Source organism: Camelus ferus, chromosome 5 (genome assembly GCF_009834535.1).
Source record: "Camelus ferus isolate YT-003-E chromosome 5, BCGSAC_Cfer_1.0, whole genome shotgun sequence".
Classification (NCBI taxonomy): Eukaryota; Metazoa; Chordata; class Mammalia; order Artiodactyla; family Camelidae; genus Camelus; species Camelus ferus.
This window is the reverse complement of record NC_045700.1, coordinates 9,835,084-9,861,968: the sequence shown is the minus strand read 5'-3', so window position 1 is coordinate 9,861,968 and position 26,885 is coordinate 9,835,084. Positions and strand designations below refer to the sequence as shown.

Sequence of the window (26,885 nt, the reverse complement as noted above, 5' to 3'; positions counted from 1 at the left end):
GGGAGCACCCCAGGAGGGCCGGGGGCGGCTGCGGCTGCAAGAGTTGCCTCTCCTGGTCCCAGAGGGCGGCGGCAGGGACGAGGGCAGGGCCTGCACAGCCGAGGGGAGGAGGCAAGCGCCGGGATCCTGAGCCGGGAGCCCGTCGGTGCCGCCGGCCGCCCAGCTGGGCGAGGGTCCGGGGCGCCCACGTGGTGAGAAAGTTTCGGGACCGCAAAAGTGGCCCGGCATTGCGGGGGTGGGGGGAAGGGAGAGGACCTGCTCGCTCCTCCTCCTCGCGAAGGCAGAAAGGAAAGAAGCGGAGGGAAGCGGGGGTGGGCGGGGGGAGCGGGCAGCACCGACCTGAACAGATTCCGCCTCCCCCCTCCCCTGCCCCCCCTCCCGGGAAGCCGGAGCGGGGAGGCACGGACAGTCTCCTCCCGCAAGGCCAGGACGAGACTCGGCCCCCCCTGCCTTTTTTTGCCAACCTCTATCTCAACGCGCGCGCACATACGGAGATTGTGCGGCTTTTTTTTTTTAACCCCCTTGGGAGAAAAAACGAGGAGAGTAAAAGAAGAGAGGCCAAAGAGAAGAACTCCTCCTCGGCGGGCTCTGCACTCTGTCGTGGTCGGGCGCGGGGACGCGGCCGCCACCCGCCCGCTCTCTCCCGGCCCTGCGGCGTGTGCCAGTGGGAGAGCGAGCTAGGGCATCCGCACCGGGGACGCTGAGAGACTTTAAGGCGCTCAAGCCGACATCGCCGCCGCGGCGGCAGGCAAAGGAGACAGGGGCGAGAAGGGCCCTGCCTCCGCCTCGCCTTCCTCGCCAGGCGCCCCGCGCTCAGCCGGCCCGCGCAGGCGAGCGGAGGGAGGCAGGCAGAGAGGAGGCGGGCGGAGCAGAGGGCCCGGCGAAGCGCGCAGCGGCCGGCCCGCCCGCCGGTGGATGCGGCGCCCCGGGAGCCTGGAGACAACTTTGCGGTGTGACGCGCTGGGAGGACTGCAGGGCCCGCAGCCCGGGGCTCCGCGCCGCCTCTGAGCCGGCCCGTGCTCTCCGGCGCTCCCGGCACTGCGCTCGCTCCCCTCCGCCGCCCGCCCGCCGGCCCGCGGCGAGGACGAACCGCCCGTCGCCGCCGCCAGCGGCCCTTCCTCGGCGCGAGGCGGCGAGGGCGAGGCGCTCAGGTGCGAGCGCGGGGCCCCGCCGCAGCGCCCGCCGCAGCGCCGCGCCAAGCCGCGCTCGGCTCCGCTCCGGGGGCTCCGGCTCCTTCGCTTCCGTCTCGGCCAAGTTGCGTCGACCGGCCGTTTCGCCACCTTCCCCGCCCGGCGGCCAAGCCGCCACTGCCACTGCTTTCGCTTCACCCGAGCGGGGGCTGCGGGGCCCCGACGCAGAGAGGATGGGGAGAAGGCTGCAGATGCCGAAGCGCCCCGAGACGCCCGTGCGGCAGTGACCCTCCGGCCCACGCCTCGCCCCGCGCCCCTCTCCAGCCCCCGCGCCCCTCGGCGCCCCTTCCCCGCTGCGCAGGAACCCCCGCGGCCCTGCCGGCCCCCTCCCCCTGTGAGCCGGCGGCGGCCCTCCCGGCGGGCGGGCGGAGGCCCGGGCGGGCGCGGGCGGGGGCGGGGCGGGGCGGCGCGCCGGGAGCCCGGAGCCCGGCCCTGCGCTCGGCTCAGCTCGCCTCGCGGCGGGCGCCCTCGTCGCCAGCGGCGCACCATGGACGGGCTGCCCGGTCGGGCGCTGGGGGCCGCCTGCCTTTTGCTGCTGGCGGCCGGCTGGCTGGGGCCCGAGGCCTGGGGCTCGCCCACGCCCCCACCGTCGCCCGCCGCACCGCCGCCACCCCCGCCACCCGGAGCCCCAGGCGGCTCGCAGGACACCTGCACGTCGTGCGGCAGCTTCCGGCGGCCGGAGGAGCTGGGCCGGGTGGACGGCGACTTCCTGGAGGCGGTGAAACGGCACATCTTGAACCGCCTGCAGATGCGGGGCCGGCCCAACATCACACACGCCGTGCCCAAGGCCGCCATGGTCACGGCCCTGCGCAAGCTGCACGCGGGCAAGGTGCGCGAGGACGGCCGGGTAGAGATCCCGCACCTCGACGGCCACGCCAGCCCGGGCGCTGACGGCCAGGAGCGCGTCTCCGAGATCATCAGCTTCGCTGAGACAGGTGGGTCGGTCCCTCGGGCGGCCAGCCGTGGCCCTCGCTCTCTCCTCCACCCCCTTCTTGCCCGCTCTGGCCGCCACCGCCACAGCAGCCAGCGCGCCCTGGGGGGAAACCCGGACTTCTCGACCCGCCGGCTCGCCTCTGGCCCTTTGCGCTCCGTCCTAGTTGCCATCCTCTTCCCACAAGCAGCAACCCCTTCTTGCTCCCCCTACCCCTGCCGCGGAGCGCTTTGCCCTCCACCCTGCTCTCCGGAATCGGGCCCCAGTGCCTCTGGGAGCGCGTCCCCCTCCCGGCAGATGCGTGCGGCCCTGGCTCCGCGGGCACTTGCTTGGTGATTGCCTAATGTTTTTGTTTCCCACGATCGGAGTGTAGGCTTAGCAATGTGGATGGAGATGTGTGTGCTTGTTGATATCCGTGGGCCGGATGAGTGTGTGTGTGTGTGTGTGTGTGTGTGCGCGCGCGCGCCTCCGTGAGAGGCCCCTGGGGCCGCTTCCATAGCCGGGCGGCGTGGGCTTGCCAGGATTGCTGAAGCCTCACTGGGGAGAGCTAGGCAACCTCTCTTCCGATTGTGTGGGCACCGGAATCGGGCGGAAGGCAGGCTTCTCAACAGGTCCCATCATTTACGCAGAGAAAGACGCGGCTCGGGAGCAACCCCGTGCCCCTCCGCTCGCCTGGCAGCGACAGCAGCCCCCTCGCCTTAGAGCCACAGAGTTCGTAGTTAACAAAGGGTCGGAGTTCTTTCTGGAATTTTCTCCCGATTCTGGATTGCAAATTTCTACCACTGTCTAAATATAAAAATCAAAGAGAGAGAGAAAGAAATCTTTCGAACTTTAAAAGAAGAAGAAAAATGTGCTCTCGCTGAAATGTTGCAAGTGCTTTCGACTCCGCTGTCCTTTTCAGGACTTGAATGAGCCAGGCTGGCTTTTGTGCCTGGAGCTCAGCCCCATTTGTGCCGAAGGGACTGCGGAGAAGGTCGCAGGGGGAAGCCCTGGTGCAGGCAGGGCGGGGTGGGCAGGGAGCCTGGTGGGGGTGTGCGTGCTGGCGGTGGCGGTTGTGTCCCCAGGCTCCAAATGTGCACCCCCCTTCACAAGGCTGCAGGCAGACTGTGCTGGTGCCGCTTGGGGATGAAAAGGGATGAAAAGTTTTGCATGGCCGGGTGTGGAGAAAAGCAGAGACAATCAGGGGCTGGTTTGTGCTTAGAAAGAAATGCATTGCTGTTTTAGCTGTCCGACAGAGTCAGGGAAAGCTCGACATGCAATTAGAGGGCTTGGATTAAAAGGTGCTTTGGGTCCCAGAGTAGAAATATGATTCTGGAAGGTCGAGGAGGCCTTTTGGTCCCGGTGGCACAAAATGACAGCGGGGGCTGTTATATTTCTGGTCCGTTTCACGGAGCCAGCTCTTTGACTTATAAATAACAGATTCAGGTCACAGGCAGCTCGTCCAAGACCAGCTTTTAAGGCTGCACTTTCCCCCATTTCAAAGTCAGATGTCAGTGTTATTAGAGGAGCCAGGCGAGGCCTGGGGAGGGGGCTGGGGGGTGCATTGGTAGGAGGTTTGATAAAACCAGCCGAGGCCACACAGTTGCCTTATTTGTTCTTCCTGGAAGAAAGAAAGAAAAAAGTAGGGGTTGTCAGAGACAAGATTCACTGAAATGTAGGATGAGAGCGGAGTCCTCTCTCCGTTGGCATGGCCTCTCTTCTTGTGGAACTGAATTATTGAGAAAACTAACAAGCCAATTCATCTTAGCCGTGGAGATTTCGAACGTGCCATTAACGGGGAGCCAGGGTCTCGTGAAAGGGGTGGACCTCGAGTTTCAGAGCTGAGTGTCCTTTCCCCTGGAACAACTGGGAAAGGAAGGCTGCACTTTGCAGTCTGCAAAGCACACGTTCCTGTGTCAGAAATTTGAGCAGAGCTGGCTTGTTTGCAGTGGAGGTTCCACTGGGGGTTGGATCAGATCATGCTTAGGTAAACACTGGAAAGAGGAGGTAGGTGGCTCAGCTGGATTTTGCAATGCCCTAAGTTAACCAAAAAAAAAAAAAAAAAAAAAAAAACCCAAAATGCTGCTAAAACAACCCACCCCCAAAATCCTTGGTGAGATCTTGGTTTTGTTTTTCAGATTTCACAGATACCCATAACAACTTGTTAAGATCTTGGCCTCCTGACAAGTTCCTCTGTTGAGCTTTGAGGCCTGACAGCCTGTCTCCAGGGAACCCTGGCCTGGGAGAGGTGAGGCTGGATTTTATAGGCCTGGACCCTCCAGCTCCAACCTGGTCCAGGTTTCTCAATGGGAAAGGATTTGCTCTGCCTCTCCCAGGTTCCAGTCAGAGGCCCTGGCCCCAGGAACAGTATTTCTGGTCAGTAACGTCTTCCAGCTGCGTGGCGAGTGCGCATTCCAGCATCATGCAGCAGAGTCTTTTTCCCCCATTGCCTCGTGTTCTCCCTGCATTAACTTGGCCTGCTCTCCCACTTCTCTGCAGATGGCCTCGCCTCCTCCAGGGTCCGCCTGTACTTCTTCATCTCCAATGAAGGCAACCAGAACCTGTTTGTGGTACAGGCCAGCCTGTGGCTTTACCTAAAGCTGCTGCCTTACGTCCTGGAGAAGGGCAGCCGGCGGAAGGTGCGGGTCAAGGTGTACTTCCAGGAGCAGGGCCATGGTGATCGGTGGAACGTGGTAGAGAAGCGGGTGGACCTCAAGCGCAGCGGCTGGCACACCTTCCCACTCACCGAGGCCATCCAGGCCTTGTTTGAGCGCGGCGAGCGGCGACTGAGCCTGGATGTGCAGTGCGATGGCTGCCAGGAGCTGGCCGTGGTGCCTGTGTTCGTGGACCCCGGCGAGGAGTCGCACCGGCCCTTTGTGGTCGTGCAAGCACGCCTGGGCGACAGCAGGCATCGCATTCGCAAGCGGGGCCTGGAGTGCGATGGCAGGACCAACCTCTGTTGCAGGCAACAGTTCTTCATCGACTTCCGCCTCATTGGCTGGAACGACTGGATCATCGCGCCCACCGGCTACTACGGGAACTACTGTGAGGGCAGCTGCCCAGCCTACCTGGCGGGGGTCCCTGGCTCCGCCTCCTCCTTCCACACGGCCGTGGTGAATCAGTACCGCATGCGGGGTCTGAATCCGGGCACGGTGAACTCCTGCTGCATCCCCACCAAGCTGAGCACCATGTCCATGCTCTACTTCGACGACGAGTACAACATCGTCAAGCGGGACGTGCCCAACATGATCGTGGAGGAGTGCGGCTGCGCCTGATGGCGGCAGCGCGTTGGCGGTGGGACTCGGGGCTGGCCCTGGTCGGGCTTCCTCCAGTCCCTGTGGGAATGGGGTGCATGGCAGGTGGAGTCCAGTTGTGCCATTGGGCACCGGGAGGTGCCAGGGGGAGGCCTGAGAGAGTTTCCTACTTCTTCATCAAGCAATCAGTCAAAACCAGAGGGAGAACCCTCCACGGACACGAAAGACTTTAAAATGCACACGTAGACACGCACAGCCAAATGCATCCTGCCACCCACACAGCAGCCTCCAGGATACCAGCAAATGGATGCGGTGACAAATGGCAGCTTAGCTACAAACGCCTGTCAATTGGAGAGAATGGGGTGAGCAGCCACCATTCCCACCAGCTGGCCCGGCCACTCTGAATCGCGCCTTCCGAGCACACATAAAAGCACAAAGACAGAGACAGAGAGAGAGCCAGCACGGGAGCCCCGGAGTGGAGAAGCAGATGCAGGGGTGGGGAACGTGTGGGCAGGCGGAGGGCTGTGTGTCCCCCTTTGCTTGTGCAAGGCCCGCCATGCCCCAGCATCTCTTGGCTCCCATGTGTTGCCTTCCTCCCCTGCCTGGGATCCTTCCTGCTGTGGGACCAGGGCAGCTTGTCCTTTCCCGCCCTTGGAGAGGGAAGGAGACCCCAAAAGGACATCACCTGCCGGAGACCAGAGACCATAGAGCAGTGGCAATGACTGTTTGACTGTTGCTTGGGTCCCTGGCGTGACTTCTCCATGTGTTTGTTTTGGGGGCTGGGGAGGGAGGGAGAGAAGGGTCTTAATTTGATGCTTTAACTGATCACTAGCAGTTGAATGATCATTCATTCCAGTTGTATCATTGAAAAGGGACTTTTCTACCAGGTGTGACCTTTTAAGTTAAAATCTGAATTGTTCTAAGTGGAAAGAAAAAAGTTGCAATTGGTGCCCTTCATGGGGATAGTCCTCTAGGACTGATTTGTGGGAAGAGGGGGAGAAAATGACTCTTTCCAAGGGGATGAGCTCCGAGGAGGAGGAAATAATGGGGTGGAGGCATTCTGGAAATGCTTAGGGGAGGGGAGGCGGTGGGGTTGCCCCCCCTCAGCAGGGGGTGAGGGAGAGGAGCAGTTGAACTGGTCTTGGGGAAATAGGGGAGGATTTCAGCTGCTTTGCAGAAGTGGCCCATGTGGGCCCAGCCACCAGGGCCGGCCACGGACGTGGCCCCCCGCCTGCTCGCCCGCCTGCCCGCCCCTCCTAGCACTTACAGACCGGCCTGAACGCACATGATATAGCACTTGCCCATCCACGTGTGTCCAGAAGTGGCCCTTGGCAGAGCAGTGAACTTGCTCACCCCTAGATGTCCGAGCGCCACGTGAACTATGCAATTTAAAGGGTTGACCTACACTAGACGAAACTGGACTCGTACGACTCTTTTTATATTTTTTTATACTTGAAATGAAATCCTTTGCTTCTTTTTTAAGCGAATGATTGCTTTTAATGTTTGCACTGATTTAGTTGCATGATTAGTCAGAAACTGCCATTTGAAAAAAAGAAGTTATTTTTATAGCAGCGAAAAAAAAATACAGTTAAATGTATTATACATAATTTTGGAACCAAAGAGGCCAAGAGATCAGTTTTAATTTTTATTAGATGGTGAGGCCATCTTATATGAGGTAGACGTTCTGAACAATCCCTTGAGTGGCCTGCCAACGTTTCAGGGTATAAATGGATTTTGTTTATTCAGTTTGATGTGTCTTTTCTATCCTTACACACCCAGAAGGTAGAGTAAAAATGACGATGGTAGAATGCAGGTGTGTATCCTTAAATCCTCATCTTTATGTTTATTTAATAAAGCTCCCCTTAGGTTCTGTTTCATAATAATTTAAAACCAAACAATTTTCCCATAGACTTGCTGTTAAAGTATTTTACATTTGTGTACAGTTTAAGAAAATAAAAGATTGAGTGCCACGGGCTTCCTGCTTGCGTGATATCTGGGCTGGGGGCTTGGGGCTGGAGGTGGCCTCTGGGAGGAGGGCGGGTCCAGGTGTCCAGCTCTGATGCTGGTTGCTTTCATGTTCACCCCGGGCGCTCTGAGTCCTTGCCACAAGCTCAGTGGCAGGAAGAGAGTCGAGGAAAAATGGCAGAAGATCAAAATGAAGGACAATGAGCAAATTCATGAATTACACATGTGTTTACCCTTCTAGTCCCCAGACTCATTATGTTTCACCAAGGCTGCGTTTATTACCATTTGAAAGTGCTGGTTAAGCCCCCATTCCCGGGATGAAATGAAAACCTGGGCGGTTGAAGCCCACCTGACCCCATGCCCATCTCCACGTACTGATAGACACAGCTATCAGCAGAAGAGGTTAATACCTTGGGGTGGAAGCCGGAAGCAAGGCCATGAGGATGCTGATTGTCCTTTCCTGTGGGGATGTTAACTGGTGGAAGGTGGTGGTGGTGTTAGCAACGGCAGTCGTCCAACCACAGCTGCAGGTAAGACTGGAGATGCCCACCCAGTGCCATTATCATGCAGCCTTTAGATCACGCCTTTGTGGGAAATGATTTCATCTTCGTTTCCCAGAGTTTGGAGTCTGAGGCTCAGAGAAGTTCAGGGCTTACCTGAGATCACACAGCCAGGAAAGGTACCCTGGGCACTTGAGCCCAGGTGCCGCGGCTGGTCCTCCTGTTCCCCTGGGGGGCACTGCAACACGAAGGCCTTGCCTTCATCTGAGCCCCTACAGGGCCACTGGGGCTGCAACTTGGTTTTGGGGTCATGTGTGGTCTTCCCAGAAAATCTCAGGACATTTAAACAAGTGGGACCTTAGGGATCATCTAACCCCATTAAGACAACCATGGGGAAACTGAGGGAGGCTCTGGGCAGCTGGAGGGGTCTATCGCAATTCACATAGCTAGCTGGTGGCAGGGGCAGCCTCTGGCCTGTGTCTTTTCCCATTCTTTGCCTGTCCAGGAGAGCTGCCACCTGCCAGGCTTCCGTCTGAGGGGAGGATTTGTTAACCGGTGAAGTCTTGGTAGAAAAATTAATGATGGCAAAGAAGACATTTTCATAAATACAGGCCTGACCTGGGCATTTGGGGGTGGGGGGGTTACGACTGAGTGGTCCCAGCCCTGTGGTGGGCTAAGCCCTCAAGCCAGCCCCTGCCTCATCCCTGCCTCAGCACAGAAATTTTTGCTGGCAGCCTTCAAGGGGGCTGGTGTGAGAGTCACCAGGGTGCTTCTGCTAACTGGATATTGAGCACCTGTAGGCACCCTCCTGGGGCAGAGCATCACACGCTGGTCCACGAGGCTCGTGCTAGCTTCAGGAAGGGCTTGAGACTACGAGGTCAGGAGGCCAGTGGCTGGCAGTCATGGTCCCTGTATGGCGCCCTGCTGCCCTGTGCTGGCCTGTGGCCCAGTGGGGTCAAACTCCCCTCCCCAGGGCAATGGTGGTTGTCACTTATTCTCTGGGCCTGCAGTGGGGGGCTCCAGGGGCATCCAGGGCTGGGTATGGCAGGGAGAGGGGACCCCCCCCCCCCCCGTGCAGACAGAAGAGGTGCAGTTAGGCAGGCATGCATGCCTGTCCCGGGGCTGGGAGCCATGCAGCTTCCTTCCTGTGCTGCTGCAGTCATTGGCTTCTTTGTTTTTCCTTTGCTCATTCAGTCCCCAGTCCTTTTCTTCCGATTGGTTTTTTTCCTATTCACTCCCCTTATCTTCCCAGTGGGCCTGGCCTAGGGTCCCACCTCTCCCCAGAGGCACCCCTGGAGCCCCGCCAACCCAGGCCCAGAGGCCGGGCCTCCCACACTGCCCACCAGGTCCAGTGCCTCTGACCCCGACCCCTCCTGCTCTCCTTCCCTCTGCCCCTCCCTTCCTTCTTGGGCTACAGGCTGTTAGCCTCTCACAGGACCAGTGGGTCAGGCTGGGCCAGCCGGAGCCAGAGGCTGCCGGCCCCACCCGCCTCTGATGTTTCCACCGCGCTGGATTTGTCCTTGTCTGACCTTCCTCAGAGACTCAGTGGAGTCTAAGGCTGGGGTGTGGCGGGAGAGGGGACCCTCCCGTGTGCAGACAGTGCCATGCTCACTGCCCCTGGCTTTCCCCCATTCCCCAGACTCAGGATCCAGTAAGCCAAGGCTCCAGGAGTGTCCTGTGTCTGCTTTCCCTCCCAGCTCTCTCAGGCGTGATACCAGTGTGCCTGGCCCAGGGGCAGAGGGTCCCTACCGCAGGGAGAGCCCCTTCCAGGCAGGGACCGGGAAGAGGGACTAGGGCAGCCCTTGCACTCTGGCTGGGCCCCCGACCCACCTGGAACTCAGGCTGGCCCAGCATCATGCCTTCTGCAAAGCCCTGTGGGAGCTCTTGCTGAGGAACCCCTCAAGGGGCCTGGCAGGCTACCTGCCTCGGAGAGTCCGGCAGTCCCCCAGGCCTCCTGCGAGGGCGGGAAGGGGGCAGGGAGGCCACAGGTTGCCACCAAGCTTGGGAGACTGGTGGGCTGAAGAAAGTATGCCTTTGCAGGCAAAGAAGCAGAAGCAAAACCCCCTTCCTGTGAGCAGAGGCCCGGGGAGCAACCCCAGCCCAGTTACCAGACTTTCAATGGGATGTTGTGAGCAAATGACAAATTACCTACGAGCTTTGCAAGAAGGGCTGGGCCTGCCATATGTGAGGCCTGGGGCATGAGTGGGGTGGGTGTGGCAGGCTCTGGGAGCCCCTGGGTGACATGAGGGCTATGGGTGAGCAGTCAGTGGTGTTCTTGGCTGCGTGGGGGGTGGGGATGGCTATTAGTGGGAGTGGATGGGGAACTGAGGGTGAGGTTGAGTGACGGGCCACTTTGTGATTGTAGGTTTGACTTTCTGGATGCTGACCCGTGGGGAGTGTGAGACTGTGACTGTGGCCTTGTGTGATTGGCTGTGTGTGAGTTTGGGTGTGTGGTTGGCCGTCTCTGAGGTTGTGAAGGTGAGCGGGCATGTGTGCGGTTGAGTGTGAGACCATGTGGATTTGCGACTGATTGTGGGGTGTGGCTGCAGGTTGGCTGTGTGTATTTCTGGTCATTTTAATTTTCTTCCTCATCGAGAGGTGATGCGCCTGACCGGTTATATACTTTGTGATTGGGGTAGTTATATTTTAAAATTTGGGCAATTGCTGGCAACTCCCGCTGCAGTTAGACTCTACGATCATCCTTTTGCCAGCCAGGTGCTGGGCGCTGGGCTTAGGGGGCAGGGGTTGTAGGCACCGTTTCGGTGGTCTCTGTGTTTGCCCTCAGTGTGGTTTCACAGCTCCTGCTGCCTTGCCCTGGCCTCTCAGTGCCAGGGGAGTCACCACAGTATCCCTGTAGCCCCAAAGCCCTTTAAAATTAGAATGGCACCATCTGGTCAGTCCCTTAGTCACTCAACAAACATTTCCTGGGTGCCTGCTCTTCTGTGTTGGGATCATGTATCATCTCAGTGTAGTCATTATTATCCCCATTTTAGAGATGAAAAAATTAAGGTTGAGAAAGCCATTCACTGAAGTTTGCACAGCTCATAAGTTGCAGGGCTCAGAGTTGCTCCCAAGAGCTGTTTCCAAAATTACTCCTAGCCACTCAGCTGCCCAGAAGCAGATATAAGGGGGGGACTTGGCTGTTCTGGGGCATCCCTGGAGGAGAGGAGAGGCTAGGGGTTTTCTCGGCTTCTAGCTGGGAGGGGACTGCTCCCTTACTCATGCCATGACTCCTGCCTGGGGTATCAGTGGCATCTGTGCACTGAACTGTTCCTCTCTGGCTGCGGGGACAGCCACCCATGCACCAGCCCCACTCCCTCCCTGGTCAATTGGGTGGGATGGCTGCTGGGCCCTGTGGCTACAGGGGTGGCCCGGACCATCTTCATGGAGAAGAGTCACTGGGACACATGGGCTCAGGGCCAGCCCACCCAGTTCTGCGATCCTGGCTTACTTAACCTCTCAGTTTCCTCATCTGTAACATGGGGACCATGACACTGCCCAGCATGGGGCCCAAAGGCTCAGGGGGGTGTTGGGTGCAGTGAGGTGCTTGGAACAGGCCATGCTGTGGTGGGTGTGGCTTCATTGTTGCTGTTTTCCACGTTTCAGGAGTGGTGGCCCTTCCAGAGTCCCTCCCTTCTGCCCAAAGTCCCTCCCTAGGGCACAACCCTTTCATTCTGTTACTCATTCAATGAATATTCACAGAGGCTAAGATGATGAGAAGGGGGGCGGGGGAGGAGGAAGACGGTGTTAGCTAAAATTCATTGAGAACTTCCTGCCATCAAACAGAGGGCTTCTTTGTAACCTTCCTGCTGGGCAGGTGCGATGTGCCCATTTTACTGATGGGGAAGTTGAGGTTCAAGGAAGTTGAGTGTCCTGCTTGAGGTCTCACAGCTACTCAAGGGGAGGAACCGTGTCTGTGGCCTTCCAGATTCTGCCTCCTCTCCCTTCGATGTTCTCCAGGGAACTTCAGGGCCCTTGAGCCCCAGGGGATTGGAGGAAACAGGAGGGAGCGGGGAGAGCTGCTGTAAAGCAGAGGGACTGGGGGCTGCTTCGTGGCTGCAGCTGGGTATGCCCTAGAGGGGTCCTTTCGAAGTGCCTCGGCTGCCCTCCAGCCCTCCTCCTACCCCATCCTTTCCCCATGGGGGCTCCAGCAGGTCCGCCTGCGGGGTGTGTGCCACTTGCAGATCCTACCTGATGAGAAGTGTCACTCGGTCAGCAGGAATGGGGACCTGTCTGATGTATTGGAGACTCCCGAGAATCTGTTGGGCGTGAGGACCCACTGGGGTGCTGGAAAAATACTGAGAAAAACACTGACCACTTTTGCAAATGGGATTTCAAGGATGGATTCTGAGACTCCTCATAGAGGCAGAGCAGGGAGGGGCAGGGGAGAAAACAGGGCTGGCAGGGCTGACAGGGCTGGCAGGGATGGCAGGGATGGCAGAAGGAGTCTTTGCTACCCGCCCACCCTTTACAGGGAGCTTCTTGTGCCCCGTGCATCTCTGGGGGCGGGGAGGGGCAGAGTCCCACGACAGCGTATTCAGACTTTGGAGGTGGTTGGGAAACTCATTAGATCCTGGTCTGCTCAGGATGCACAAGCGGATGGGGGTGCTTGTGGGAGGTGGAGCCCGGATCAGCTCAGTGTTTTGCAGCCCTTGTCTGAAATGAGGGGTGTTGGGGGCTGGGTCTGCCATCCTCCCCCACCTCCATTGCTGCCTAGCCTTTGGGTGGAGCACAAATCAGGTCCCAGGGGAGCCTCCTTGAGCCTACAGCCTGGTTTCTAGGGCACCGGGGAACCCTCTTACTCACCAGAGGGATGTCTGGCTCTGGGCTGGACTTCAGGGCAATTTCACTTCTAAGGGAGGTAAGTCACTGGTATTATCCCCACTGGGCAATGAAGCTCCCAGGGGGGCCACCTCTCCTTCCCAGGGCCACAGAGCTGCCATAGCACGTGAGTGGCTCTGAGGCAGCTTCCTAACTTCCCTGCCGTGGGAGGGGCTCCGAGGGCCACCTGGGCTCCTCTGAGGCCTCCTCCTTCCCAGAGTGGGTCAAAGCACAAACAACATGAATGGCCTTGACTGAGCAGTCCTGGAGGTGCTCCCTGAGGGCCTGAGGCAGCCTTTAGGTGCGGCTTTACCCCTGGGAGTTTTGGTAAGTCCTGCCTTTTGGGGACAGCCGGCAGTGGCAGTGGACGGGGCTGGCTCTGCCCACGCCCTGCCAGCTGGCTGAAGGCTGGTCCTTTCACCTGTTTGGTAGTGGCTGCACTGCAATTGGGGCATCACAGATCTTTTACCAAAACACCCCCATGACCTTCTCCAGCTCCTCCTGGGTAGTTGAAGTAAACCTTGGCAGACCTTGTCACTCCCCTGTATAAGACTCATCCACAGCCCCACAGCTGCTGGAAGGAGTCTGGTGGGTAACAGGCTCCCTGGGGTCCCAGGCCTGGCTGCTCCCTCCCCACTTGAAGCCTACAGTTTCCTACCCACAGCCCCCTGCTTTCACCTCTGTGCCTCCCAAATACCCTTTCTTGGCCAGAACACTTTCTCCTCCTTTTTACTTGGCTAATTGGACTTCACCGTTCAGAGCTCTGGAGTAGGATCCCAGCTCCCAGTCTCACTTGTCACTTGTCACTGTCACTGATTAGGCACACACCTGCCTCCCCCAGGAGGCTGCCAACCTGGACTCTAGGGGACCCAGGGTCTGCACTGTCCATCATGCCACCGTCCTGAGGCTGGGACAGAGTAAGTGCCCAACACACACTCGTTAAGTGAGTAAAGGGACAGCAGTCTCGGGGATGAGACATCTAGCCCCACTCACCCATTTCCCTGCTGGAACAACTGAGGCTGAAGGGGCCAGCAGGACCAGGGAGAGGCTCAGCCCTGGCTAAGACCAGAAGCTGGCATTCCTGCCTGTACCTTATTATATCTCTCCCTTTTAAGAGCACCCATGCCCCAGAGGGGATTCATGCAATAGCATTTTCCAAAATCTGTCATTTGCCCTGAATGTTCAGGCTTCATATCGAAGCTCGGCCTCATTTATTAGCTGCTGTGGGCAAAGGCAGTGCCAGCCCGACTGGGAGGTAGCCCAGTGCCTGGGCTCCAATCAAGCGTCCGCGCTGGCATCCCAGTTCCTCCCTGGAACCTGTGGCACCCAAGCAGGCTTCTCTTCCTGCCTTGTCGTCCACCCCCAGAGAGTGCGGTTTGCCACCCGAGGGTGTCTCATAAAAGCTCAGCTTTAATTAATCAATCACTGAGCCATGAATTGGTTAATGCGGGGCCCCGCTCCCCCGTGGATGACTGGCACATTAATGAGTGTCCATTATCTCAGCATTAATAATTAATGCTCCGACTGAGCCGGGAAGGAGTGGAAAGTACACAAGGCCTGAGTCAGCTCCGCAGGCCGGTGCGCCACCCGGTGCCGCTCACTGACTCCCCGGAGGGTCTGAGCTAAAGCCCGTGGCGGTGAGCGCTCTGTGCTATTTCAGTGCGAGAAAGCGCCCTGGACTAGGATCAGGGGACTGGCCTCGGGAGCAGACTATAAGCCTCATGAGGGCAAGGGCTCCGTCTGCTTGTGTCACTCTGTGTCCCCAGGCCCTGGCACACAGCAGATGCTCAATAAACACTTGCTGATTGAAGGCCTTATCCAGGCCCTGCCATCAATTGTTGTGTGATCTCAGGCAAGCTTTTTGCCCTCTCTAGCCCATATTCTTCTCATTTGAAATTGGATTGGGCCAGACAGCTCACTCATTCATTCATTCACTCATTCATTTCTCTAGTATTCTATTCATTTCTCTGCTTTCATAAGTGCCTGTGTGAAGTCTGTTCCTACATAAAAGCTGGCATCCCTGCCTCTTTGAGGGCAGCTCCCTGCAGCCCCCGTGGGTCCCTGCTGTGGCCAGCGGCCATTCTCATCCAAGAGGCAGGGCCCCTGGAGATTTCGATGGCATTTGGAGGGGCAGGTCATCCTGAGCTGACTTCATGTCAACTTCAGCTCCCAGGTAAGAGACCCAGGCGTGCCTGCTGCCCTCCGCTCACAGGGTTATTCTATGTTCTTTGGTGGCTGGGGACACCTGGCCTCTAGCCGTGGTGGTTGGACAGAAAGTTGTCTTTGCATAAAGTTTTGCTCTTCTGAGCTCCAGGCTGGGATGCGCTCTCCCCTCCCATCTGTCTGGAGTGGGCAGGGGAAGATGGCTGCTGTGGGTAGTCAGTGGTGCACTGGTTTGGTGTTGGAAAGTCTGGTCTCCCCACTGGCGACATACCTCTCGGTTAAAGTTAAAAGAGAAAGTCCCTGTTCTGTCTTCTGCGAGTCATGGGAAGGTAAGCCCTGGAGGCTTAGTGTTTTGGGGGTGGGGTGAGGGTGAGGCACCCGTTGCTGAAGCTGGTTGGATCACAAAACTGTAGAGGAGACCACCCAAGCTCTCGTCTGCAGAGGGGAGCCGAGGTACAGGGAGGGGCTGTGACTTGCCTGGGGTCCCCCTGCTTATGGAGCCCAGACACTTGCCCAGGGCTCGCTCTGTGTGCAGGGCTAGGGGGTCCCTCCTAAGCAGAGTCAGGACCTCCAAGATGTGATCCCCACCCAGCACTGTGATCTCTATATATGAGTGTGCACATGGCTCCTGAGGGCAAGAAGTAGGGCTGTGGGATCACAGAGAAAGATCTTCTGGAAGAGGCAGGTCCATCCAGGCTGGGTGGGCCCAGGGCGCCTTCCTACAGGGTCCACCCCGGGCCCAGGGCTCTGCTGCTGTGGCTTCCCAAGAGGGCCCGTGGGCCAGGGCCTGGGGATGGTCTCAGAGCATAGGCTTGCGGGCGACTATGGCTTTCCAGACTCCAGCTCCACCCTGTCCTAGCTGTGTGCCCTGGGAGGACTTAACCTCTCTGTGTCCCCGTTTCCTCATCATACATACTCCTAGTAATAGGAGCTAGCTCCTCGGCTTGTGGGGATGAAATGAGATGATGACAGCTGCCCCTGACTGACAGTTCATGGTGCGCCGAGAACTCTTCTAAGCCTTTGACATATTTTTAACCCAGTAGATCCAACATGCCTCTAGGGGCTATTTTCATTTCTTTTTCTGCAGAAACTGAAGTGCAGATAGCGCAGTGACTTGCCCAGGGTCACACAGTGTCACAGAGAGGAGCTGGTGTTAAACCTCAGGTCCTGGGAGTTGGGGAGGGTATAGCTCAGTGGTAGAGTGTATGCCTAGCAGGCACAAAGTCCTGGGATCAAGCCCCAGTGCCTCAAATAAATAAATAAAAATGAATACATGTATGCACATGTGCGAAGCATTATGCTGTACACCGGAAATTGACACAACATGTAAACTGACTACACTTCAATAAAAAAATTCAAAAATAAATAAATTTAATTACCCCCTCCAACAAACTTATAAAAATGAACAAAATAACATTTAAAAAAAATCCTGGGACACTGTACTCTGGCGCGTGGGGTCTGCACTTTGCTGGCCTTGTGAACTCTGCTGACCCAGGGGAGGGGGAATGGGAGAAACTTCTCTGTCTTCTTGCCTGCCTCAGGGCTTGGAGAGCCCAGGCTCGCAATGTCAGGGCCCCCATGGTGGCTGTGACCCTGCTTCTCGGCCAAAGCTGAAATAGGGCTCTGCAGGTGTATTAGGAAATACTGAGGCAAGCAGCCCAGCACCCTGTGCCCAAGAGTTCCTGCTCTCTTATTCTTCATCTTAGTCCCAGCTCTTCTCCTTAGCAGATGCCCATGGATTCTCGCTGCCATCAACGGGGGCCACGGAGCAGTGCTCATGGGCATGGGCACCAGGGGCACCTGCACCGCTCACTTGTGAAGCCGTTTCATCTTGGAGTGTGATCCTCAGGGGTGCCTGGCCCCCTCGAGGCGCTCAGGCTGATGAGAGCTTGAGGAACATCCTGCCCTTGTTAGCGCAGCGGGACCCTGTGCCCTCCCAACACCACTGCCATCAATTCCAGGGTGAGGTCTGGTAAACTACGGCCAGGGGCCAAAGCCGCGGGCTGAGAATGATTTTCCATGTTTAAGTTGTTGCAGGCAAATCAACAGAAGAATAATACGGCATGGCATGAAAATTACATGAAATTCAAATTTAGTGCCTAATAAAGTTTTATGGAAATAGAGCTCCTCATTCGTTTATATATTAGTTATGACACAGACCCATGTGGCCTGCAAAACCTAGAATATTGAACCTGAACTTCTACAGAAAAGGTTTGCTGACCATCCTTGGCTGGGCAGATGTCCCAAGAGACCACTGTAGTTGCCCCACACCCCAATCCTCCTGCTGGGAGCCCCTCCTTGGAGGCCACTGCACCCCTAGGACCCTCCTACTACTGATGTGGGCAGAGGTGGACATGTGACTCCAGCCAAGACGATCATAGTCGGCAGAACGTTGAAATTCATCTTGAGTGAGGTTGCTCCTGGACATTTAGAAGGTAAGGTCCTGGAGGACAGAGGGTACACTTACGGTCCCTCTGAGCCCGTGTAATGCCCAGCACAGGGCAGGACGAAATAAATGATGGGAGCAGGCTGGTATTAAAACCAGCAACACCACCTCACACCCACTAGGATGGCTACTATCAAAAACCCCAGAAAATAACAGGTGTTGGTGAGGATATGGAGAAATTGGAACCCTTATGCACTGTTGCTGGGAATGCAAAACGGTGCGCCCACTGTGGGAAACAGTATGGAGGTTCCTCAAAAAACTAAAAATAGATCTGGCAATTCTACATCTGGGTATATACCCTCAAGAAGAAAGTTGGGTCTCAAAGAGAGATTTGTACACCCGTATTCAGAGCAGCATTATTCACAATAGCCAAAAGGTGGAAGCAACCAAGTGTCCATCAGCAGAGGAGTGGATAAACAAAATGTGGTGTATACAGACAGGGGAATATTATTCAGCCTTAAAGAGAAAGGAAAATCAGACACAGGCTACAACATGGAGGAACCTTGAGGACATTATGCTCAGGGAAATAAGCCAATCACCAAAAGACAAGTACTGGATGATTCGCCTACGTGAGGTCCTTAGAGTAGTCAATTTCAGTGAGACAGAAAGAAAGGTGGTTGCCAGGGGCTGGGAAAAGAGGAGGATGGGGAGTTGTTTAATGTACAGAGTTTCAGTTTTGCAACATGAAAAAGATCTGGAGCTAATATAAAATAGATTTAAAAAAACAAATTTCTTCTGTATAATGCAAGAACTATATCTTGTAGTAACCTATAATGAAAAATAATATAAAAATGAATATATGTATGTACATGTATGACTGAAACATGATGCTGTGCACCAGAAACTGACACATTGTAACTGACTATACTTCAATGAATGAAAAAGATAAAAAAGGTCTGGAGCTGGATGGTGGCTATGGTTGCACAATTCTATGAATGTACTTAATGCCACTGAATTGTACATTTAAAAATAGTATAGATGGTAAATTTTATGTTATATGTCTCTTTACCACAATTAAAAATTTAAAAAACTCAACCACCCAGCAACAGAAGAGACCTCTCCCGCGCGTAGTGCTGCTTCTGGCCTTCCTGGCATCACACCTCCGTGTCCCCTGGCCCCACTGACTTTACCCCCTGCCTCAAGGGGGCCAGATGCTCAAGGCTTGCCTTGCCTCAGCCTCCCCCACCTGTGAGGTCTCTCCATGAGTGAGTGGGTGTGGAGAACTGCCCCTTCAGATTCTACGCCTCACCTGGCGCAGACTCCAGGAGCAGATGTCACAACCATCCCCAGAAACCCTGGAACCGGTGCCTGGGGGTCAAGGGTGGGCTCTGAAGGAGCAGGTTGTCTAAGGAGCCTCCCCAGAAAAGGCTGATGTTCCCATCATGAATGCCAGGCCTGCCTAAGGCTGGGCCACCGCCAAGAAGAGCCTGGCCCAGCCCACCTGGTTGACTACAGCCCGCAGGACTCAGAGACTCACCTGGGCCCCATGGAGAATGGCCACCACTTTCTGCGTCCAGGCCAGGAGGGGGATGTGAACCTGTAGGCTCAGAGCACGCTCTCTTTGCCAGGTACAGGATAGGCCTTTTCCCATCCCCTTTTTTTCTACAATAACCCAATGAGATGTGGGCGCTGTGAGTTCCTGCCCATCCTTGGGTTGCCTCGAGGCTCCAGACCAAGGGGCTTGATGGGATTTGAAAAGGCCTGGAGGCTGCAGTCTTGCCAAGTGGGACTTTAAGACCGGGGGCCTCGGAGGGGTCCGTGAGCCCCAGAAATGCTTGGCATCCATCCCTAAATGCTTTTCGGAAATTGCCCTGATCGGGCCCTTGCTTGTAGGCCCTTAGCAGTTGATGGGCGGAGCAGTTACTGTTGACTGAGGGCTCTCTGTGCGCTAGACATGGTCGCAGAAGCATGTATGAAACATTTTCCATCACATCTTCATAGTCCTTTGGGACCCAAGAGGCTTCTGTGGGAACCCACAGAAGGGCAACTAATCCTGCCCAGAGGCCTGGGGATGGAGATATCAGAGAGGTCTTCCTGGAGGAGGTGGTCCCTGAGCCAGGTCTTGTAGGACAAATGGGAGTTGGCCAAGGAAGTAGGGCAGAGGGAAAGGTATTCTAGGAAGTAAATGCAGCAGGAGCAAAGGCCCCAGATTGAGGGGCCTTGGCCTTTAGGGCCCCCTACTCCCCAGGCTTCCCCCACCACAAGCCAGGCCCCACAAGGCCAACCTGCCCAGGAGATGCCCACGACACCCCGGCCTCTCACAACCCCTATCAACCCCCTTCCTCCCACAGTCCCTCCTCAGGGCCTTGCCTCAGGCGGTGTTCCCAAAACCCGATTTGTCAGGCCCTGTAGCAGAATAAATGATGTAAACTCTTCCAAGGGATAATCACGTTTTCTTTTTTAAAAAATTACATAATTAAAAAAAATAACATAATGGTTTCATTATTATTATTGTGAGGCATTTTCACTAAGAGAATTAGGAAAACACAGCAAAGTAAAAGGAAGCATAAAAAAAAAAATCCTCTTAACCCCAGAAATCAGAGCGTGCCCACCGGTAATGTGTTGAATGTGCACACACGTGGGCCTGTACCGCATAGTCGTGTCTGCAGGCCTAAGCTGGCCTTTCCCATTCAGATGATAGTATAAGCTTTCCCCATGCAATCAAACATTCTGTTGAAAGAGCATTTTGATGGCTCTCTCTTAATTTAGGACCTTTTCTTTTACTGTTGGATATTTAGGTTATTGCCAAAGTTTCTCCTTTGTAAGTAACACTATCATGAAAACCTTGGAGTAACTGCGTTGTCAACAGGCGTGCTCAGGGGCCACCAGGAATGGTGCTGTGATGGTGCGGAGAGACACTTCAGCAAGCAGACCGTTGGGGTGCCTGGGAGCAGGGCTTCCTCAGATCTAAAGTGAGACAGGGCTCCTGGGCTTTTGTCAAAGCAGATCCTGGTAAGTGGGTCTGCATTTCCAACAAGCTCGCAGATGAAGCCGATGCTGGGAGGAGGGCAGTTTGAGTAGCAGTCTCTTTGAAGTCCTCCGGGAGGCCACCGCCAGCCAGGCATGGGCTCTGGGGAAGGACCTTTAGATGGTTAGGACTATGTCCTCGGTCCCGGCACCCTGTGAAGCACAGGCCCTTTGGGGGTTGCCTGAGGCTCCTGGGCATGTTTGCAGCTGTGATCTCCTCCCTGTGCCTCTGAAACGGCTCTCCCAGCTGCCAGGGTCCCTGACTCTCAGCCACCCTTGGGGGGGTCCCCGAGGCCTCCACGTGGCCAGCCTTCCTTGAGTTCCATGGTCTGCCGTGGGCCAGTGTTGGCTGTCCTGGTCACTCCTCTCCAGCCCCTTGCCCCACAGAGGTGCCTCATTTTCCCTGTTAGTAAAGTGGGTTAATACCAGGTCCTGTTTCTTGGGGATTCAATAGGCCAGTCCACATATGACGGGGAGTACTGAGCAAGCGCTCAGCCTTGTCAGTTTCTGTGCTGTGCGCAGAGGCAACCAAGGACGGGGCACAGGCAGAGCCGGTCCACTCTGACTTTCCCTGTGTTGTCACTGCATCTCCTCAAGGTGCATCCATGAATCTCTTCATTCATTTCACAGCTTCTGGAGTACCCTTGAGGCCTCCATGCTGGGGGAGAGGCCGGGGCTACAGGGGCCAAAAGACATGTCCTGTCTTCCTGGGGCCCATGGCTCAGCGAGGATGACAGATGTGAACAAGTAAATAACAACACTTACTAGAAAATCACACTAGTAACAAACACCCTCACAGGCTGCAGCCAGGGAAGTCTGCTTTAGATGAGGTAGCAGAGAAGCTGCCCTTCAGAGGGGACTGTTCAGCTGAGTGTTAAGGAAGGAACTAATAATCACAGAAGAGGTTGTGTCAGAGTGGGGTGGGCAGAGCATTCCAGACAGCGGGAATAGCATGTGCAAAGGCCCTGAGGCAGTAAAAGTTTTGGCATTTTGGAGAAACTGAAAGATGTCTACCTATTGGTGTCAAAGCGAAGTGAGCAGGGAGGGGACACCACCACCAGCGCTCCAGGGTCAGGGCCCTGGCCAGGCTGGCTGGCATGTGAGGGAGCACCGGGGAGTCTTTAGCAAGGGAATGGCATGACCTGACTCATGTTTTCAGAAGACCCTCCTCACTGCTGTGTGGAGAATTGGTCTTAGTAGAGTGAGAGAGGTGAACCGAGGCCAGCCAGGGCGTGGCAATGGACAAGGAAGGGCTTAGGACTATGAAGCTTGAAGCTTTGGTGTGGAGAGGGAGATGTGGGGGCCCAAGCAGGAGGCCTGGCTGTCCTGGATGCTAAGCAGGGTCTCGGGGAGGCCTGGGATGGAGCCCCAAGGGCTGGGTGTGGGAGGTACGATTGCGGCTCTCCCGGTACCATGTGGGACCTGCCCTCACAGGCCTGACTTCTTTCCCTGCCTAGGCCACCCTGGAAGCCACACTGCAGACTAAGCTGAGGTGTCTCATCTTTGCAGGTGTAGACCTCCTGACCACGGGCTGGCAGGTGGGGGATGGGGGACAGTCCGTCAGGTCACCACATGAGCTCACAGGCTCCATCCCCAGCTCGCCCTCCCATTGATGGAGGATAGAGCCTTCTGTGGGCCAGCAGTACAGGTACCAATGGCGCTGGTTCCCGTGAGAGACGAGGTTGGATGTGCATGTGTGCAATGCTTTTGGGGGGCGCTGCGTGGTGGGTGGGCTGTACGCTGGGAGTATTTGAAGGAGGAGCAATGGGCTGGTGGAAGGTTGAGCAGTGTTTCTGAGATTCCTTCCCTGGGTGAGGTCCCTACAGGCCTTGAGACAGCTCCCAGACTCACCAAATGATGAGAGTGGTTGAATTTTCTGTGCCTCATCTGTGGTCAATGTGACAAAGTCTGCCTGGCGGCAGCCTGGGACTCAATGGGAACGCCGTGCCAGGGACGGGGGGTGAGGGCCACTGGTCAGTATGGTTGGGAATGTGTAGAAACTGTGTGTTGTTGGAGGTGGGGCGGTGGTCTGGATGCAAACTGACTCTGATGGCCAGTTCCAGCCAAGTTCCCCTGAACGTTCCTGGGCCATGAGGGGTGTGTGTTCAAGTCATTCTCCCAGAGGTTTGATTCTGTCTCTAGCCATCGCTGCCAGGTTTGTTCTGCCTGATTTACTTTGCAAAGAGCATTCCACGCAGCCCAAATGCGAGGCTAGGACCCAGGTAGGTGCTGATGAGTGGGGGGAGGGCTCTGGAGATCCACCTGAGCCCCGCCCCAAACCCTGAGAAGGCCTTGCAAAGGCCCCACGCCTGGAATCACATCACAGCCATCTCAGGAGGTATGCAGCAGCCTGATCTTATTACCTCCTCACTGACTGCTGGTGGAAAGAGGCCCAGAGACAAGGCGTGACTTCCCCAAGGTCACACAGCTACAGAAAGACCAGCAAAAGTAAACCCAGCTGGCAAATTCAAGGACACTCACAAAACCAGGGGCCCCCTAGAATCTCTCTTCCCTCCCTCCCTTCCTCTCTCCTTCCTTCCTTGTCACTCAAGGAACAAATCATTCGAATATCACTACAAGGCCGGCTGTGCCCTCAGAAATTCCTAACCCGTGAGCGTCTCCTCCTGGGGGTGGGGGCCCTCTGCCTTCAGAAGGGCTTGTGGGTAAACGTGTGATGAGCTATTTCTAAGGTAGAAAAAGAGAAACTAGATCACAGAGCCCTGGGGAAGGGCTGCGGTTGGCACAGAAAAGAGCTGGTCCTGTCAGCAGGCGGGCAGGCTGGGGGCTCCTCCCCACAGCTGGGTTGGGGGAGCTGATCCGAGGGGCAGTTCTGGGGCCCCAGGGACAGGAGCAGGGCTTGTCCCAGGAACCTAGTTCTGGAGTGTGTGAGCTCAGACAGGTCCTCCAGAGGGCCCCAGGAGTCTACCTGCGGCCAGCGGGCCATGCGCACTAACCACAATGTTCTGTCTGTCTGTCTGTCTGTCTGTCGAGCTGAATGTCTGCCTTACTCATCACGGCCTTGAGTCACCTTGTTTCAAAATGCTGCCCTGTTCCTGGAACAGAGCCGGGCATCAGTGAGTGGGCCTGAGTCATTTCTGCATGGGGACCTGCCTGCACTATGCACCCAGGAAGCACTGAGGATCTGAGTGGGCCAGCCTCTCGGGCTTCCAGAAGCCCCGGGCAATTCAGGGGCTGTTTCAGCCTCCGAAGAGGCAGGGCATGGGTGTTGCCGGGCTGCAGGGGTGAGGGGAGAGAGAGGAGTGTGTAGGGGGTGATGGGGGGTGGACATCCAGTGTGGGCACCAGAAAGAGGTGTTCTGCTGGGTGGGTCTGGAAGAGGTGTGGAGGGAGGAGGCAGGGAAGAGGTGGGGACTGTAGCGGGGAAGGGGTGAGTCCAGCAGTCGATCTGAATTTGAGGACCCAGACTAGTGTTTAAAGGCGTGGGCGCTAAAGCCAGCTGCCTGAGTTCTAATCCCAGCTCTACCTTTTTCCACAGCTGTGTGTTTTGGGGCTAGTGACTTCCCCATTTTGAGCCTCAGTGGCCTCACCTGTGAAATGGGGATAATAATAGTAGTGCTGGCCCCAGCAGGTTATGGTGACAATTAGATAAGATAATGCATATGAAGTGCTTAGCACATGATAAATGCCCAGTAAGAGTGAGAGATGTCATCATCATTGTCGTCGTCGTAAATGTCACTGTCATCGTAACCAGGAGAGAAGGCCAGGGGTCTGGCACCCAGGAGCCCAGAAGACAGCCCAGATAGAGGGGCAATTGGGAGTGCTGGGGGCATGTGCCGGGGAGTGGAGGCCCGGAGGGGCTGAGGTTACCTAGGATGACTGTGTGGGAAGAAGGGCAGAGGGTGCTGGGGAGGAAAGTCTATAAAAGGTGAACATTTCAGGATCAGAGAGAGTGAAAGGAGAGGGTCCAACTGAGGAGGTTTTGTGTCCACCCCTCCCCAGTGTCAGGCCCTTAGGAGACCATAGCCTCTTTTTTTTTTCTGTAGTTACAAGAGCAGGATGGAGATAAAATTCACATACCATACAGTTCACCTATTTAAAGTGTACAGTTCAATGGTTTTTAGTAAACTCCTAGTGTTGTGCAACCATCCCCACGATCAATTTTAGAACATTTTTATCACCCCACAAACCCCACCCCATACCCATTAGCTATTATTTCCTTTTTCCTGTATTCCCACCCCCAGCCCTAGGCAATCACTAACCTCTTTTCCGTCCCTGTATTATGGCCATTTCACTTAAGTGAACTCATGCAGTCCGTGACCTTTTGTAGCTGGCTTCTTGCACTCAGCATAATGTTTGCAAATTTCATCTGTGTTGTAGCACATGGCAGTATTTCATTTCTTTTTATGGCTGAATAACATTCTATTGTATGGCTAAACCATGTTTTCTCTATCCATGAATTGTTTGATAGACATTTGGGTTGTTTCCTCTTTGGGGCCAGTGGGATAAACGCTGCAGTGAACACCGGTGTGTAAGATTTTATGTGGACATGTGTTCTCAGTTTTCTTGCGTGTATACCGAGGAATAAAGTTGCTGGGTCTCATGGGAACTCCACGTTTAACTTTTTGAGGCATTGCCAAACTGTCTTCCAAAATGGCTCTACCACTTACCCTCCTGCCAGCAACATATCAGGCTTCCATTTCTCTACGTCCTTGTCAATGCTTGTCATGGTCTCTCCTTCTGATGACAGTTACCCAAATGGATGAGAAATAGTATCTCATTGTGGTTCTGATTTGCATTCTCCTAATGGCTAGTCACGTTGAGCTTCTTTTCAAGTGCTCACTGACCATCGGTATGTCTTCTTTGCAGAAATGTCTGTTTAGATCCTTTGCCCATTTAAAAAATTGGATTATTTGGCTTTTGATTTTGGAAGTGTGAGAGTTCTTTATATATTCTGGATATAAGTTCCTTACAAGACATGTGTTTTACAAATATTTTCTCCCATTCTGTTTCTTCGCCCACTTTCTTGATGTTCCTTGAAGATGGAAGTTTCAAATTTGGGTGAAATCCAGTCTGCCTATGTATTCTTTTGTTGCTTGTGTTTTTAGTGTCATATCTAAGAATCTATTGCCTAATCGAAGGTCATGAAGATTTAGACCTAAGTTTTCCTTATGAGTTTTATTGCTTTAGCTATGACGTTTAGGTCTTTGGGTTGATTTTTGTGTATAGTGTGAGGCAGGGGTCCACGTTCATTCTTTTGCATGTAGACAGCCAGTTGTCCCAGGGCAATTTGTTAAAAGCTAGTCTTTCCCCCATTGAATTGTCTTAGTACCCTTTTTTGAAAATCAACTGGCCAAAAATGTAAGGATTTATTTCTGGACTGCCAACTCTATTTCATTGAACTATATGTTTATTCCTATGCCGGAAACAAACTTGTTTACCATAGCTTTGTAGTAAGTTTTGAAGTCCTCTAACTTTGTTTTGGTTTTTCTTGAAAATCCATACGAATTTTAGGATCAGCCTGTCATTTTCTGCAAAGAAGCCAGCTAGAATTTTGATGGGCATTGCATCAACTCTGTCCAACCTGTGGAGTATTGTCATCTTAACAATATTAATTGTTCTGACCTGTAGACATGGAATGTCTTTCTGTTTGTTTAGACCTTCTTTTACTCCTTTTAACAAAATTTTATAGTTTTCAGAGTATAAGTTTTCTACTTCTTTTGTTAAATTTATTCATAAGGATTTTATTTTTGATACTCTATTATAAATGGAATTGTTTTCTTAATTTTATTTTTGGAATGTTCATTGCAAGCATATAGAAACAGAATTAATTTTTGTATGTTGATCTTGCATTCTGCAACCTTACCAAACTCATTTTTTGGTTCTAATAGTGTTTAAGTGGCTCCCTGAGGATTTTCTTTATAAAAGATCAGGTCATCTTCAGAGAGAGAGAGTTTTACTTTTTCCATTCTAATGTGATTGCCTTTTATTTCATTCTTTTGCCTAAGCACCCTGGCTAGAACCTTCAGTGCATCTGCTTTTGCACAGAAAAGAGGTCCACCTGGGGCCACATGCCATCTGTCCCCAGAGTGTTGGGCTGCCCCACCCCGCCCCTTGTACACCTGGAGAGCTCCAGCTCTTCGCCCCTCCCCCTTTCCTGACCTCTGACCTCACACTTCACCTGTCTCCCCCCATCCCTTTGCCTTTTGCTGCTGACCTGCGCTGATGCCTCCCCAGCTGCCTTGACTTCACTGCTGTCCTCAGTCTCCCAGATCCCGTTTCCTCCCAACCCTCAGAAGGCTCCCCATTGGTTCAACCCAGTTCTTACACCCTCCCACCCCAACCATGCTCTTGAGGGCAGCTGCCTCCTCTTCACTCGCCCTGGTGTCCCTGGGCTGAGCTGCTGGTCATGAGAACATGTGGTCACACTGGAAGGAATGAGCAGAGTCCCGAGGCCAGGCAAGGAGGCCATTCAAGTAGAGGTCTGCAGGGTCAAAGCTACCATGAAGTTGAGCAAGAGGCAGGTACCGGGTGGGTCTGGGGCCCACCGGGGCTCGTCTTTCAGGGGCCCTGATGTGCCCAGTGGAGGATCAGCAGGGCAAGAGTGAGACTATTCTCAGCTGATCCTGATGGCAACTTACAAGGCAAGGCAGGTGTCAGGCCCCACCCCAGCCAATCGCCTCCTCCTGGGATGGGAGAGCCTGGCCCCGAA

General features: G+C 55.0%; 1 protein-coding gene across 1 annotated transcript; it reads left to right on the top strand.

Moving 5' to 3' along the window:
* Positions 1-929: 929 nt before the first annotated feature.
* INHBB (inhibin subunit beta B) lies at positions 930-7,329 on the top strand. The gene is made up of 2 exons (XM_006191508.3): positions 930-2,125; positions 4,600-7,329. The coding sequence occupies exons 1-2, from the start codon at positions 1,678-1,680 to the stop codon at positions 5,373-5,375; spliced, it is 1,224 nt and encodes a 407-aa protein (XP_006191570.2). The 5' UTR covers positions 930-1,677; the 3' UTR covers positions 5,376-7,329.
* Positions 7,330-26,885: the final 19,556 nt, after the last annotated feature.

Coding starts and splice junctions, on each gene's coding strand:
- INHBB (XM_006191508.3), top strand. CDS start 1,678: ATGGACGGGCTGCCCGGTCGGGCGCTGGGGGCCGCCTGCCTTTTGCTG. Junction 2,126..4,599: donor CATCAGCTTCGCTGAGACAG/GTGGGTCGGTCC, acceptor ACTTCTCTGCAG/ATGGCCTCGCCTCCTCCAGG.